The sequence below is a fragment of the Otolemur garnettii genome, unplaced genomic scaffold, assembly GCF_000181295.1.
Source record: "Otolemur garnettii isolate 467f Iridium unplaced genomic scaffold, OtoGar3 scaffold00001, whole genome shotgun sequence".
Lineage (NCBI taxonomy): Eukaryota > Metazoa > Chordata > Mammalia > Primates > Galagidae > Otolemur > Otolemur garnettii.
The window spans coordinates 25115635-25133177 of NW_003852396.1; the positions used below are offsets into that span (position 1 = coordinate 25115635).

The window sequence follows — 17543 nt, forward strand, 5'->3', positions numbered from 1 at the left end:
GCCACATACACCTAAGGTGGCGGGTTCGAATCCCCAGCCCGGACCCGCCAAACAACAATGATGGCTGCAACCAAAAAATGGCCAGGCGTAGTAGCTGTAGTCCCAGCTACTTGAGAGGCTGAGGCAGGAGACTCACTTGAGCCCAGGAGTTGGAGGTTGCTATGAGCGTGATGCCATGGCACTCTACCCAGGGGGATAGCTTGAGGCTCCGTCTCAAAAAAAAAAAAGAATAAAAAGATTTAAGTACTGAGCTCTGGGTTATACCACTGTTTATAGGTTGGAGGAACCTGTAAAAAGACCAAGGTATGGCCTTCCAAGTCTGAGAATTTGAGAATTGAGAGAAGTGTGTCATGGAGAGCAAGAGAAAAGTACTTAGAGAAGGAGAGTGGATTACTGTGTCAAAAATGACTGCTAGGGCACTCTGGGAGGCCAAGGCAGGTGGATTGCCTAAACTCACAGGTTTGAGACCAACCTGAGCAAGAGTGAGACCCCATTTCTAAAAATATCTGGGCATTGTGGCAGGCACCTGTAGTCCCAACTACTCGGGAAGATGAGGCAAGACGATCGCTTGAGCCCAAGAGATTGAGGTTGCTGTGGGCTATAATGCCATAGCACTCTTCACATCTTACAACTGTAGATATGATGTAGTTAAGAGGGGGAGATGTGTCAAATACTGAAATAAAGAGCATTAGATTAGAGTATGGACAATTCATCCATTGTAACAGAAGAGGGAAAGCGTAATATATCAGCACAGATGCAACTAGGTGGATAATTTTGGTTGTGGGCAAATGTGAATTACTCTGTGCTTTTTTCTTATTTTTACTCCAACCTCCGATCTAATGCAGGAAATCTCTGCACACTGTTGCTAGTAGGTGGTCATCTGCACTTAACTATATACTCACGTGACCTTAGGTAGCTCTGATTATTGGAAAATGCTCCAGCGTACCAAACTGAAACTACTGTTTGTAGTTTGCACCTTTGTTCCCAGCTTTGCCCTCTGACTTCACATTGACAGCCTAATTAGAGTAAATTCATGAGATTAGATTTTCCTGTCTTAGAATGGCTGTGCAGACATTTGAAGGTGATGTTCAGTGAGATGTGGTAGAAATAAGACTGGGATTAGAGTTACTGGACGTGTGCCTATATGAACAGCATCATCCTAGCCATTATCTCTGTATTTCTGGACTTTATCTATGAAATGGGGATGATAATTCTTGCCCTGTTACTACCCAGATTATTGTGGTCATTAGACAATACTTATTTAAGTACTTTGTGAATTAAAGTGCTAGGTGCTTGTAAAGATTTAGTATTACTATGTTTTCCATTACCTTTCCCAGGAGATGCTTCATGTTAGGGGATTAGAGAGGTAACAGTGAAATAGTTTGCCACTTAACTGAACGCTTATCTTTTTATATTCCTCTCCTAGAGATCAGTTCTTGGGTGACTGAAGTGAACCCATTAGGAATGATTTCTTTCAGCAACTGGGCAGAGGTTTAACTCATCAGGCTAAATTAAGAATAAGCCTTTTAGATTTGTAATCAAGAATAATAATAAACCCTTAGGTCTATAACATATGTCCTAAGTTTACAGAGTTCTTTCCAAATACACTTTCTTATTTTTACAGACATATGCAGGTGAGAAAGGCATTATCATTATCCCTATTTTATAGACAAGGAAGTTGGAAATTTAGTAGTTTTCACTTGGTCATATGGCTTTTAAATGTTATATCTAATCCTTAGGTCATATTCTTTCCAGTATGCATACACATTGACCATATTCATAGAGGGTATGTCTGGGGACCAAAAGAGAACCCCAGTTGGAGCTCATGCTGTTTCTCCATTCACATTGCCAGGCCTTGTACCTCATTGCCACCAATGGGACCCCAGAGCTTCAGAATCCAGAGAAGCTGTCAGCTATCTTCCGGGATTTTCTGAATCGCTGCCTTGAGATGGATGTGGAGAAGAGAGGTTCAGCTAAAGAGCTGCTGCAGGTAACTGTCCCTATGCAGGGAAGCACCTAATTTGAGGAATCAGTAAGCCAAGCCTTTTTTCTTTCTTTTTTGTCTGCAAGGTACTGGTCAGTGTAGAACTAGGCTTTTCTTCTACACTTCCCATTCTCACTCTGGTTACATGTTCCTGAACTTTCATCCCTTGACCTTTGCTAATATTGTTCTCTCACCCTTTTCCTCAGGCTGTTAAAACTCTACATCATTCTCCTAGGCTTACTTAAAATCTTTCTAATTACCTATTAAACTTTGCCTTTATCTTGCTGTAGCATGTCCTTTGTTCTGCTTGAATCCAGTCTGGCAGCATTTGTTTGAGTCTGGGTGAGAAACAGTTCTCTGATGCATAAGTTTTATACAAGTTTTAGTTTACTGAGATTCGCTCAAAAGAAACACTTTTTAGTAAAAGGATATGTTTTAGAGAGTAGTTGGTGAACGTCGCCCTTACAGTCTTCACAGTTTCTTCATTGGAAACCCTCTCAGATGGTGGTAGTGTTATTCTGGTTGAGAGTAAGATTCTGCCAAGTTATGGGGAACCTGGAGTTAGGGGTGTACTAAGACTCCATACTCCCACCTACCTGATCCTGAAATTATAGCATAATTATTTTATGTGGTTGCAAAAACTGCCTTTAGCAGGCTACAGTGACTGAGCAGGGCAGGGTGAGATGTAGCACACTGCCCTGTGGTAAAGTTAGTTATGAAACAGCTCTGTCTTTCCCACTGTATTATGGTCTTTATTTTATTAATCTCAGAGTCTCCTGTTATACTTATACCTAGGACTTGACTTAGAATTGGTATTCATAATGTGTTTATTGAATTCAATGTAATTGTTTAACGTATTAAACCTGCATTGGCGTCACCCTCTGGAACATATTTAGAATCTCTTCATCATTGAGGTTACTAGTTATAGAGGACTGGGCTATTACATATGAGATCTGGGTTTCGCCAAATGTACTCCATTAGTCTCTAGGATCCTTTGGGACTAAAACTTCCCTTAGAACAGGCAGGACAATGTAGGATCACTTTTGGCTTTCATATGAGTTGTGTTCTGGAAACATGTAAATGCTATGCTAAGCCTGTGATTAGTGAAGATACCCTGGTTAATTAGGTACCATATTTTAGTTATTGAAAGGTTAGTGCCCTCTAGAGTTTTCTTCACGATATAGTAATATAACTAATGATAAATACATTATATTGAATCTTTAGCACAGTTTAGGCACTAAGCACTTTATATAGTATAGAATAGATGTGTATATTCTTTACAATAGATAAAGAATATAAATATATTTATAACAACCCTGTGAGTTATAGCTTCTGTTATTTTCATTTTAACAAGTGAGGAAACTCAGGCGTCAAGTGTTTAGTAACTTTTCCATGATAGCTGATAAGCGGCAGATCCAGGATTTCAACCTGTGTCTGACTGGCTCTGGAGTATGTGCTCTCATGCCCACTGCTCTTACAGGTGCAGAGAGTATCAGAACTGGGAGTTCCTTAGGGCCCATCTAGTCTAGTTTGCCCACTATACAGAGAAGGAAACTGAGGGATCCCAGTTGAATATTGGATCATGCAGCTTTCTCAATTCAGAGGGATCTGAGAAAACTGACTTTTTAACTTGTTAGTATACACTGTAAATATTCAAAACCGTAACTTTCAGAATCTTAAATTGTGACAGTTTCACATTTCTTTCTCCTGTGAGAACACATTTATGGGCAGAAATATATAGGATGATTAGTTATGCTTCATATCTTCATGAGTTAGCCAAGATCTTTTATTCCTTTTATGTTATAGTAAGTTCCTGTTCTCAGTACCTCTTCATACCTTCATACCCTATCTGTCCTGAAAGAAGTTGAAGCAACTTTCAGCAAAGAATATTTCTGTATGTGATTCTATCTGTGTGTACACATATACAATATGCTTAATCAAGGGAATTATAAGTATGGGAGAAGAATCAGATATGCTTATCATCTGAGTTAAACAGTTATGCTCAGACATCAGATTTGGTTCTCAGCTTCCTGATGGCTGGGACAGAAAGTGAAATGAGATAGATCCTGTATTTCTTATCAAATGGAAGAAACATGCTACATCCTTAAGACACAAAGCCTTTTCACCACTAAATGTTAAAACAAAAATAAACAAATTTTGAGTTACCTAAAGAATTGTTTTCCATAACAGTTTTACTAAAAGCATAGATGCAGTTTTCATACAGTGTTTTCTTGTAAATTATTTTCTTTAAGAGTTAAGGGCCCAAAGTATAGACCAGTCAGAGTGATTTGGGGAAGGATCAAGCAATTGAAATCCTTACTGGGTTGATTAGTTTTACCAGATTCAAGGAATAAGTCAATACTTCCAAAAAGCAGTATCGCAATACACTGGAAGATCAATACCTTCCTCACTGGTAATTATTATTCTGCTTAACACCATCATTTAGTCTTCCCTTGAAAGAAATGAAATCATACAATATAAACTCTTCTTGTGTCTGATTTCTTCCGTGTAACGTGTCTGTGGGAATCATCCTGTTATCGCTGTACCAGTTACTTACTCATTCTTATCACTGTATAGTATTTCTTATTTCTTATATGTTATTTCTGTATAGTATTATACAAATATAACACTATTCATCTTTCCTTTCTCTTGGACATTTGGGTTCTATCTATTTATTATTATAAATAAATATTTTATGAACATTCTGACATGCGTCTGGTGGATATACAAACTCATTTCTCTTGGGATTATCCCATGTACATAGGATTGGCATTGCTACCACATAGATGTGTGTTGATCTGTAGGTATACCCTGCGAAACAGTTTTCCAAAGTGGTTTGTTATTTTTTTATAGATGCCCTTCAATTTGGGGATGATCTGAAGCTGTCCAGGCAGCTCTGGATGATCTGAAGTTCTCCATGTATAAACATGGATGCTGTGTTGTAATGGTTGCTGAGGGCAAATGGTAAATAGTCATGTGCTTTTTCCTGTGTTTCTCCTTTCTAGCATCAATTCCTGAAGATTGCCAAGCCCCTTTCCAGCCTCACACCACTGATCGCAGCGGCGAAAGAGGCAACCAAGAACAATCACTAAACCAAGCTCTCCCAGCCTTGTTGTGCCAAGCCTTCTGTGGAATAAATGCTCATTTCAGAAATTCCAACCCCTGATGCCCTCTTTTCCTTGCTTTGCTTCTCCCATTTCCTGATCAAGCACTGTCAAGACTTTGATCTTCAGAAACTATGTGTCTGGCATTGAAGAAAATTGCACTGGATGAGTAATCAGATGATGGCAATTTCCAAATAAGGAATTTCTGTCTAATTTGTGGATCTGAAGGTGGTTTATGACCAAGGGTTTATTATACGAATGGACCCTTAATCTTCTATTTCTACATAGCAAAATTTCCACCACCAGCCCCTAGACCCCTTCCCCACAATCAGTCTTGACTATACAAATTTGTTCTTTCATAACATTATCAATTAGTAAACAGTGGAGATTTCTTTAATGCTTGCTTTTCTGAGGCTGAACTGCCCAAACACCTCATTGTACTTGAAAACTGGAACAGCTTGGGAATGCCGTGGGGTTTGATAATCTGCCAGGGACATAAAGAGGCTCAGCTTCCTGGACCGTGACTTTGGTGCAGCTGATCCTGACGTGGGAGAACCACCATGTTTTTCTTTGTATGTGCTTCTAGCAGCTGTTTAGGAGGAACTTGACCCAATAGTGTTCCCCATGCTATTTCTTGTGAAATGGTCTTGGCTACGTAGCAGCTTTTGATTCCCTGCACCCCCTAGGCTGCTGCCCCCATTCTGTCCTTGTTTATAACGTTGAGAGGTTTCCTAGGGCACTTGCTGAATGAAAGCAGTGTGAGAAGTCAGGAAAAGAATTGAAGCTACTTTTAGAGCAAGGTTGGGCATTAGCACCTGTCCAGCTGTACTTGTGTGATGTTTCAAGAACTCTTTTTCCATCTGGGATAGGAGCTGAAAGATTAACTCAGATCTTCTGATGGCCTTAATTTTAGAGTCAAAGGAAAGAGTCTGCAAATTAGAGACTACATGTTAGTTTTGGATGGATTTGGTGGCTTGACGTGATACCCTGCCAGCTGTGAGGAGACACTGTTTTTAAGATGCATGGCCAAGCTCTCTGCAAATGGAAATGCTTACACTGGGTGTTGGGGATATTTGCTACCTCCTGCTATCTTTGTGGTTTTGGTCCTCCCTCTGTGGTAGGACCTCTGGCCAGCATTGTGGCTTACCATGTCAGCCCCATTGACTACCTTGTCATGCTCTGAGGTACCACTACCTCTGTGGCACAAATTTCTATTTCCTTCAATAAAAGGAGATGAAAATGTTCTACCTGGAGTATACTTGCCTTTCTTTCCTTCCATTCTTTCTTAATTTTTTATACAAAATAACGAATAATGGTTCTTTGTGAAGTATTTGAGAGTAAGTTGCAGGTAGGATGCTCCTTTACCACTATATATGTCAAGGTATATTCTTTCTTCTTAATACTCTTATTTTCAATATAAATGAAGAAAAATGGGCCAAAAAAATTATACTATAAAGAATAATCATAAACACACATGTATCCACAAAATCAGGAAATGGAACATTGCCCCCTTCCCTTTCTCATGACAGCTCTGATCACTTTTTTTGAAATCACCTCCGTGCTTCTCTCTATGCTTTTTATCACATTCACGTGTATTTCAAAACAAATAGAGTTTAGTTCTGCCAGGTTTGAACTATAAATAAACATACCATAATAGATGCATTATTTTGTGCCTGGTTTTTGTGTACATGTTTTTAAAATGTACATGTTTAGTTCTGTGTAGCTCTAGTTCATTTACTACTGCTGCTGTAAGCACTTGAGAGGAAAGTTTTAACTTGTCCAAGACTCATTCCCTGAGGACTGCCTTCCTAAAGGAGTTGGTTTTCTGCTGAGTTCTATCATAATTGGCTATAGCCAAATGCTTAAGGCCTTAGAGCCAGGTAGAATTCTTAAGTGGCTAGTCAGGCCATAGTTCTATCACATCTTACAGCCACAAACTATAAGGCTTGAGCCCCAGCACTGATCACACCAGAGAAAGTGCTTCTCTAAAATGGCACAGTGGAGCTGGAGACCAGTGTTCTGTCATGTGGTATAATTGTTGGATCCCAGTACCTAATCATACCAGAGAAGGGACTATTGCTTCATAGGAATGCAAATTATAATCCCCACAGCTCAACACCTGGAGTCCTATTGGACTATGACATCTGGGCCCTACTAATCATTTTTCCCTATGGACTTTGGAGTTTCCACACGCCAGCTCCTATTTCTGGAACCATGAGTCACCATCAATACAGTAGGCCCCAGAAGGCCTGGAGTGTAGGTTGCCTGATCAGCTACCCTTATCTGCTTGATAATTGCAGCAGCAACTGGGTGTTACAGAAACCAGCAAAGAAATGAGAGAACCAAAGTCGCCCCAGGGGGTGAGAAAATGCCTTCTTGGGACAAGATAGCTGGCCAGCCATCGTTAAGGACTGGAATTATGGGATGCTGCCTGGTTGCAGGAACAAAACCTGCAAGCCAAGATCCTTAAGAGTAATATTCCTGAAAATGGAGACCTAGTGGTGGAAGATATCCTCCAGATGGTCTTATTAGGTTGTTTTAGAGCCTAAGAGTCACCTAGGAAGAGACTTCATGGAAGTGAAGTCTGAACTCCTAGTCAAGTTCCTGAGAAGAGTCCCAGAGTGGAGTTGGGGTTAGTGGTCAACTCTTCAGGGGTAGAATTCTGTGGTGCTTGCTAATGACTTTGGAGAAAGGTATCTTCCTAGAGGAGTACATCAAGAGTAAAGCTGGACTAGTACTGGATGAATTAAGACCCGTTTCATAGGCCGGGTACAGTGGCTCATGCCTGTAATCCTAGCATCTTGGAAGGCCGAGGTGGGTGGACTGCTTGAGCTCAGGAGTTCAAGACCAGCCTGAGCAAGAGTGAGACCCTGTCTCTACTAAAAATGAAAAAAAACTAGCCAGGCATAGTGGTACATGTCTGTCCCAGCTACTTGGGAGGCTGAGGAAAGAGGATCAATTGAACCCACGAGTTTGTGGTTACTGTAAGCTACGATAATGCCATGGCACTCTACCAAGGGTGAGAGAGTGAGACTCAGTCTCAAAAAACAAAAGAAACTAAAGAAAACCTTGATGTAAGAATATGTTTCCTGATGACATGCCCTTTGTATAAAGAATGGTGTATGACCCTTTCTGAGCAGAGCCAGTCAAATGGGACCCTTTTCTGATGTTCCTCCCCTGGCTGTGAGGAGCAGCTTGAGATGTCACAGTATTTATTACGAAGGTATTGTTTGCTCCAGTAAATAGAAGCACAGATTAGGAAGGCCTAAGGTGGTCTATATGAGATATATATATATATATATGTATATATATATATGTATATATGTATATATACACAAACACTATATGAGTATATATAATATATATACTGTGTGTATGTATGTATACACACACACATACCAAGGGTGCCAAAAAGTTGTATATACATTTTAAGAAAGGATAAAAGTTATTAAAATTGTAATATTCAAGTCGTGCTTGACTTCTGCAATTACAAGAGATATGTAGTACAAGGTACAATACTCAAGATTAACATTTTATGAGTGTATATTGAGCATTACAATTTGAAAAGTTTTTTCTTAAAATGTGTGTACTTTTTTTGGCACCATCTGTGGGTGTGTTTCACTTTCTGCAATTTCAGTTACAGTACAGTAAGATATTCTGAGAGAGACAACATTCACATAACTTTTATTACAATATATGGTTATAATGCCTCTCATTAAGCTCTTACTGTACTTAATTTATAAATTAAACTTTATCATAGGTCTGTATATCTAGGAGGAAAACAGTACATGTAGGGTTTGGTACTATCTGTGATTTCAGACATCCACTAGGGTCTTCGACATTGCCCCAGCAGAAGTATTGGCTCATGTGATTATGGAAGCCAAGTCCCACAGTCTACTATGTGGAAGCTAGAGACCCAGCAAAAGTCAGCAGCATAGTCTGAGAAACAGAGAACCATTGGTGTAGATTCCAGAACCAGTCTGAAGGACTGAAGACCAGGAGCACTGAGGGCAGGAGAAATCAATGTTGAGAACAAATTTCAACCTTTCTTTGCCTTTTTTTTTCTTTTCAGGCCCTGGAACAAAAGGGGTGATGCCCACTTGTAGTGGGGGAGGGCACCTGTTTTACTCATTTCACTAAATCAAATGCTAATCTGAGCCAGTGTTACCTGCCTGTAATCCTAATTGCTAGGAGACCTAGGCAGGAGGATCACTTGAGCCTGGGAATTTAAGGTTGCAGTGACCTTTGTGCCACTGTACTCCAGGCTGGGTGACAGAGTGAGACCCAGTCTCTTAAAACAAACAGACAAAACACCCCCTTGCTAGTCTCTTCTGGAAATACCCATACAGACAGACCCAGAAATAATGTTTAACCAGCTGTCTCTGCATTCCATGTCCCAGGCAAGTTGACATGTGAAATTAACTCTCACCTTTCTTAGCTCCACTCCAAGTGAAGGAAATAACCATGATGGAACCAAGTGAGCTGACAGCTTTTATAATGCCACGTGGTGATGGCTTTTAGATCAAGAGGCTAAAGTGCTCAATGTTTTATTGGGAAAATTTTTTTTAAAAAGACACAGGAAAGTCGTGGAAAGGATAAGAAACAATTGGACTGACTGCTTACACGTGAGGTAGAATGTTAGATTATGGTATCCTGTCTGGATATGCCATCTAGAAGACAAGAGTGATGAGAACCCAATGATTGTAGCTCCTCACTTTGAGACTGCGGTGGCAAACTGGCGAGTGTGGAGAGGACTAGGAATCATTAGTGTTGCCCCTCTGGAATCTTAGAGTTGTCTGATTAGTTATTAAGACTGGGGTTCTCAACCTGTGGGTCACAACCCATAGGAACTGTATTAAAGGGCTGCAGCATTAGGAAGGTGAGCACATGGCCCCATAGACAATGCACAAAATGTGTATTTGCTTTCTTCTAGGTCAGCCAGAACACACCTCTCTGACTTCCACTTCTGCAACTTGTCAGGGAAAATGGCTCTTAAAGGGCTCATGTGATTAGATCAGGCTTGCCGAGATAATTTCTGCATTTCAAAATCAACTGATTTGGGAAATTAATTACATCTACAAAAATTCCTTCACCACAATACTTAGATTACCATTTGGTTGAATAACTGGGAGAAGGCATGCATACCCTAAGAGCTGGAAATGTTGGGGTGCCATCTTAGAACTCTGCCCAGCATATCCTGTAAGGCCCTATCTGGACCCATGAGTTAGGGGATGGAAAAATAACTAGAGTAGCACAACAGCACTGCAGGGACCTGAATGTAGATATTCCTTTTCTCATCTCTGCACTTTTTTATTCCTACAATTCTCTGTGGCAGTTGGGCAGTCTGCAAGGTACCCTGCACCAAGAGAAGGCAGACATGAACTTGAAGGCACTGCTATCTCATGGCTATCTAGAGGTGGCCTATCGTCACACATACATTTATTCTACATTTGATGTTTGTAGCACCCCATATAGCCTATGGCTAGGAGGAGCAAGAGTTATAAGAAATACCTGTGTATTCAATGATGGAATACCTTGGTGAGAAGGGCATGGAGAAGGATTTGGTTCTAACAAGCATGAGAGAGCTCATGAGATGAGAGCATTGGTGAACTGGCAGTCTCTACACCTGTGGTGGTGAGAGGCACGAGATCAGCCTTATACTAGGCTGGAGGAGAGGCAGTTAGGCAGCGTGCACTTTCTATCACGGACTCGCTTACTCTGACTCTCTCCTCTTCTGCCTGCAGAATGCCAGCATGGCATCTCTCTGCTGAAGATTACCAAGCTCTGCTAAAGACTAAGATCTATCTATCCTAAAAAGAATGCTTTACTCTCTCTAAGACACACACACACTCTCTCTCTCCCTCCAGCTAAGGTAGATAGCCCTCAGGCACCTAAGAGAAACTGTTCCTGAGCAAGGTAGCTTAGCGGTCCACATCTGGAGCCTACCTAAGCTGCGCCTGAGACCTGACCAGACCTGGGCCCTGACAGATGTTATTGTATACCTTGCCACATGGGCACTGTGCTAGCTGTCCTCACCCTTGGGTGCAAGTGAATGTAGTTCAACTAGTATGGGACCATGGGGGAAGAAGATTGGTCTTGATAGCGTTACTTCTGGCTTCCTGTTAAGGTGATTGTACTGGGATAGATATTATAGATATTTCCAGAAGTCCATCGGAACACCTGAAAGCATAGGAGGCAAGTGGAGGGAGTACATACTATCTTATACTTGGATCCTGCTAGGAGGATGTCATCCAGACCGTCCCCGATTCTTCCAGGCATCTCTTATAGGTAATGGCTCCTCGGTTAATCTGGCACAACACAGGATCAGCCATCAGGGCTTAGATGCAGCAAGAGAAAACTGGAAGCATTTCAGTGTTTCCTAACATTTTACTACTCCCAGCTTTCAGTCTTACTCAATTGAATTACCCACTACCTGCCTATGAACATGTCAACCATGGACTCTTAGGTCATGCTCTTCCTCTTCCTTCTGGGTTGACACAAGTTTCCTGGTCATGGAAAAAGTCTTGGGAGAAATCCAATAGGCCTTGGTTAGCCTTTATTCAAGCCTTATATATTGGCTTTAACTCCATATGGTGGGTATGTGCACACACAACTCTGGACTGGACAATATGCCCCTCCTCGGTTATTTTCCTATATGGTCAAATAGTCATAACCTGTTTGCCTTCAGGAATCAAGATCCACAATTCTGAGGTATGTATTCAACTGTTTCGTGTCTTCTGGTATTCTCAGACCCCCTCAGCCATGACTTGGCCTAGACATGACAGAGAAAACTTTCCAGTTGACAGTGGGGGAAGGGTTGGAGACACTACGTATCGTATTCCTTGTAGGGCTAATTGAAACTAAACTTGATAATAAGAAATCTGCCGGTCATGCTAGGCTAAACAGCTAATGGAACCAGTCAGGCCATCCAGTGGGCTAGCCTGGACTCCTTAACCAGGGTGGTTTTATTTTTATTATTGTTATTAACATAATTATTATTTTAACCAGAGCGAGTTTAAACCACAGAATTGATTTTCATAATCTGATAGCCAAATGGCTGTGCCCTAATCAACACATCTCATTGTTTATGGGTCATGATCAGTAGTAAGCTAAATAATCAGATTCTGCATATTAGTTATCTAATGAACCCCAGTCAGAACTCTGATATCTTTTCTCTTGCCTGAGTCTGGGCTCCCTCAGCTCCCCATGAAGGGCTTTTCATGTCTTTCCCTATTCCAGTGATTTTCAAAATATGGTTCCAGAACCAGCAACATCAGCATCACCTGGGAACTCTTCAAAACTGAAAATTCTCAAGGCCCTCCATGTATCGGCAATCTGTTTTAACAAGCCTTGCAGGTGATTCTGACATAGCTCAAGTTTGAGAACCTCTGCTATAGTCACTGTGCTAACCATTCTCTGTGTTGCCTATAGGTTGAAATGGTAAGTATTACTGATATACAGAGGCCACGCAAAGATTGGAGGTGGGGAACTAACGCAGTTGAGAAATAAGGATTAACCTGTCCAAGATTCCCTGCAGGCTGGCCTTTCAGGAAGAGAGTTGAACTTTGAGCTCTGTGGAAACTGGCTATAAGCCAAATGCTTAAGGCAATCAATTTTACTAGAGTGCTGATCAGGCCACTATAAGACATGGACTTTTGCCCCGTGTCTCATCAGGAGAGAGACTGTGACCTCCTGACTAATGAATGATGAAGTGGGGGGGGGGGGGGGGAACAGAGCTAGAAGCCATGATTCTGCCACACCATGCATCTATTGGACCAGCCCTTATTAGGCCAGCCATTTTTTGGTTTTCAGGCCCCTTATTCAAGAAAGTAAAGAAATAACCTTCCTCATAGGGGCTCAATGGATAAGGAGGCACTGTACACATACATGCAAGGACCACTGTACATATTCATGCAAGGGTCTCTTTCATTCCTGTGTGTTGACTCCAAATGGATGGAAGGAGGAGGTCCCCCGCTACTGATCCCATATTCCTCCAATAAATGCTGAAGGGAAGAATATATAATTTCATTTTTTTTCAATCCTCTTAAATTCTTAGTTGAGACACTTTCCTGAAAATAAAATTCAGATTAACAAGAAAAAACAGCAGGAGATTATGGACATGTGTTGTACCCATCATGAGAGAGAGAGGTCTTAGTTCAGAAGTACTTCTCTCAAGACAGTAGGGACCTTGCTTAAATAGTATTAAATCCTATAATGACAAGACAAAGGAGAGAGCAGTTCCGGTTTTTTTTTTAAGGTGAGAAAAATGTGGGAAGTTAGCAAAAAACTGTTTCTTGGTATCTGCTGTTGCCTGCTCTGGACTGATACGCGAGCGCTGTGTCCTGTCATCAGGCAAGTAGAGGCTGAGGCAAAGTGTTCCCCTGCATTTTCAGTGTCTTTAATTTAACAACCCTTAATATTTTAGGGAGAAAATATTGCAAGGCTTGTTAAAACACATTGCAGATCGATGGAGGGCCCTGAGAAGTTTCCGTTTTGAAGAGTTGCCAGGTGATGCTAATGTTACTGGTCCTTCAGTGCCAACCTAGAAGGCCTGGTATGTACACTGCCTGCTCATTTGGCTTTGTTTGCTCTGTGTTATTCGACTGGATGAATATGCTGACATTAGCCACTCTTCTTCAGACAGTGCTTCTGTGAACATTATTGTATATCCTTAAGCATAAATTTTATCTAGGAGATATCCTAGGTATGGAATTGCTGAATTATAGGACATATACATCTTCAACTTTTAAAGATAACATCTACTGGTTTCCCAAAAGGGTTGTTTCAGTTTACATCAACCACTAGTGTGGGAGCACACGTTGCCTGGCATCCTTGCTAACACTTGATACTGTTCAACTATTTCATTGTAACCAGTCTAGCGTGTGTTGTTCAAGTATTGCATTGTGCTTTTACTCTCTTGTGATGTGCCTTTTCTTTTTCTTTTTTTGAGACAGAGTCTCACTGTATCTCCCTTGGTAAAGTGCTGTGGTGTCACAGCTCATAGCAACCTCAAACTCTTGGGCTTAAGTGATTCTCTTGCCTCAGCCTCCCACATAGCTGGGACTATAGGTGCCCACCACAATGCTCAGCTATTTTTGTTGTTGTTGTTGTAGTTATTGTTGTTTGGCAGGCCTGGGCTGGGTTCGAATCTGCCAGCCCTGGTGTATGTGGCCAGTGCCCTAGCCGCTGAGCTACACGTGCCAAGCCTGAAGTGCCTTTTCAAACTTTTTATGTATAGTTTCCTTTTTTTTTTTTCTAAGACAGAGTCTTATTCTGTTGCCTTAAGTAGAAAGCAGGGTATCATTGTAGCTCACAGCAACCTCAAACCCTAGGGCTTAAGCAATCCTCTTGCCTCAGCCTCCCAAGTAGGTGGGACTACCTGGTTGGTTTTTCTATTTTAGTAGAGATGGGGTCTTGCTCTTGCTTAGGCTGGTCTTGAACTCCTGAGCTCAAGCAGTCTGTCTGCCTTGTGCTCCCAGAGTGGTAGGATTGATTATAGGCATGAGCACCATGCCTGGCTCCATTGTTTTGTTATCTTTTGTTATACTTTCAGTTGAAATTCTTTATGTATTTGGGATAATTATCCTTTCTCACTTACGTGTTGTAAAAATCTACTGTGTTGCTTTTTAAAAAATTAAATATTTTATTTGGAGATAACTTATAGATTCACATGAAGTTATAAGAAATAATACAGAAAAATCTCACCAGTGGTAGTTTCTGCAATGGTAAGACCTTTCCACTTTCCTCCAATGATAGCAATTGCAAAACTATACTACACTAGTATAACCAAGTATTGAAACTGATACAGTCAAGTCTCAGAACATTTCCACTATCTCAAGGATCCCTTGCTGGCCTTTCTAGTCACAGCCATTTCCCTCCTTCCCCCATCCCCTCCTTATCTTATTTTCTTCCTTCTGCTTGCTTTGGCTTTATTTTGCTCTTTTTTTCTGGTGTTTTAGGTTTTATTGCAGGGAGAGGTTCGAGACAAGATCTTGCTCTGTCTCCCAGGCTAGAGTATAGAGGAGTCATCATAGCTCACAGCAATCTCAAACTCCTGGGCTCAAGTGATCCCCCTACCTTAGCCTCTTGAGTCACTGGGACTATATGTGCTCACCACCAGGATTGGCTAAGTTTTCTATTTTTTATAGAGATGGGGGTCTCATTCTTGCTCAGGCTGGTCTCTAACTCCTGTCCTCACGCAGTGCTCCCACCTTGGTCTCATAGAATGTTACGATTAAAGGCATGAACCACTGTGCCTGGCTGCTTTTTAATTTTTTAATTCTTAGTAGTACATAATAATAGTATATATTGCCTTGCTTTTTGGTGGACCTTTAAAGCCAGGAGTAATAGAATCAGGCCTGTATTTGCTCAAACCTGGGAGCAATCTAGGGCCTGTTTCATTCTCTGAGGATGAGAAATGAGGGGAAGTCTCACAGGAAGCATTTAAATGGAGTTTCAAAAAATTTTCATATCACAAAAGATTGCTTAATCCCATGATTGCTTCTAATATTACTGGTTGCCAACAGCTTAGTACTGTTATGTCAGGGTCCAGAATGGAAATCAGGAGAGTGAGGGTAAATATGTCAAGCCTTAGTCTACTTTTCTTTCTCTACACTATAACCACTCCATCAACCAAGCTACCAGTCTCTCTTCAGGTTAGTGTTATATCCTCCTAACTGATTACTGGGAGGCACACTCCAGAGAATTCAGCTGGGTCAGAAAAGATGCTGCCAAGGGCTTAATTCATTTTAAGTTTTGATGAGTCTGTAGTTTCTAGCTATTTATTTAACCAGCCAAATTGATGGACATGTGCTAAGCAAGAGAGAATCAGATACGGTCTTGTCTGCAAGTAGATTATAATGGGGGGGGAAGCAGAAATTAAAACTTCAGCAGAACAAAATAGGTAATTAGAATAAATGTGGCTAATATAGTAATAAGAGGCTTATTAGAGGGAGATACAGAACACACAGGAGGAGGTACTTACAGAGCCTAGTGGTAAGGAATGGGGTGAAGATGATCAAAGAAGGCTTCCTTAGTTGAGTTTCACACTAAGAAAAGAAGTTAGCTAGGTACAAGTCGGGAGTGAGAAGTTGGTAAACCTGACAATAGGAATAGCAGGAATAAAAATACATAGTGATGTAGGGAGCAGGACAAGAAGTTTGGTTTACTGGAGTTTCATTATACATAGAGGTGGAGAAGAGTAGGGGAGCATGAGCCTGGAGAGAAAGGTAGGATTCAATTTAAGGAGCTTGAACTTTAACTGTAGAAATGAATTTTAAGCATGGTCAGGTTTGCAATTTTAAAAGATCACCATTTGCTCTTTGAATGATAGATTTTGAGAGAAGTAAATTGGAAGCAGTAAAATTCTTTGGAAGTCTGCTGCAGTAACTACCTTAACTTAGCACTATTAAGCTGGTTGGTACCCAGTGAAATGCAACAGGAAATGAGTAGGATAAATGGATAGGAAGTATTATAATAGTCACAACTTGGTCGCTGTGTGTGAGCTAGGTTGTAAAGGAATGGGAGGAGTCAAGAACGAGACACTTGCTGCATTTAGTGATTTAGAGTCATAGGAGATGGAGCAGATGTGAAAGGGAAGATAATGAATTAAGTTAGGGCTTGCTGAGTTTGAGGTGTGTGCAACAGGACATGCAGATGAAGACCAATAGCCTGCATTGGATAGAAGGGTCTAGAGCTCAGGAATGAGGTCAGAGTTAGCAGAACAAGTCAAAGATTAAACAAACAAAAGGAAAAACAGGCGCGTTGCCCTTCAAATGTTTGAAATAGGTTAAAAAAAGAAAACACAAAAAGAGAAGTAAAAAATGAAGTAACCCTTTCAGTTACTCTGGAGGCTAGTTTGAGGGCAGGAGTTCGAGGTTATAGTGAGCTAAGATAGTGCCTGTGAGTAGCCACTGCTCCCCAGCCTGAACAAAATTCAACATCTCGTCTTTGGAGAAAAAAAAAAAAAAAAGAGCACTTTATGAATAACTGGGATACCGAAAATAGTTAAGTCCTGAACTAAATTAATAGTTTGTAATACTTGTACAAATAATTTAGTCTTGAACTAAATTATTAATTTGTAATTACTTGTACTTGTAATTACTAATAAATAAGCTCTAAGCTTACACTTAAGCTATTTTATAAGAACCCAAACAAACTGAAACAGAATATACCTTAAAAGACATTTAATAAAAGTGGTCTCTGGGCTGGTTATGGTGGCTCACACTTGTAATCCTAGCACTTTGGGAGGCTGCAGCTAGAAGTTTGAGATCAGCAAGAGCACACACTGTCTCTACGAAAACAAAAATTAGCCGTGTGTAGTGGTGGGTGCCTGTAGTCTCAGCTATTTGGGGGCTGAAGCAGGAGGATTGCTTGAGCTGGAGGCTGCTGTAAGCTGTGATGAAGCCACTGCATTCTAGCTGAGGAGACAGATTAAGACTGTCAAAAAAAAAAAA

At 40.9% G+C, this 17543-nt stretch overlaps 1 protein-coding gene across 3 annotated transcripts in view; it reads left to right on the forward strand.

Annotated features, from left to right (window-relative positions):
- Nucleotides 1-6335, forward strand: part of PAK1 (p21 (RAC1) activated kinase 1) — a 182530-nt gene extending 176195 nt beyond the window's left edge. For 2 of the 3 annotated variants that reach the window (XM_023511940.1, XM_003780873.3), the window contains exons 14-15: nucleotides 1853-1990; nucleotides 4990-6329. In XM_023511940.1, coding sequence (XP_023367708.1) covers nucleotides 1853-1990; nucleotides 4990-5076 — 225 coding nt within the window. In that variant the 3' untranslated portion in view covers nucleotides 5077-6329. Of the gene's footprint in view, nucleotides 1-1852; nucleotides 1991-4989 lie in introns of all 3 variants that reach the window. The other variant, XM_023511930.1, reaches the window with a different exon arrangement.
- Nucleotides 6336-17543: the final 11208 nt, after the last annotated feature.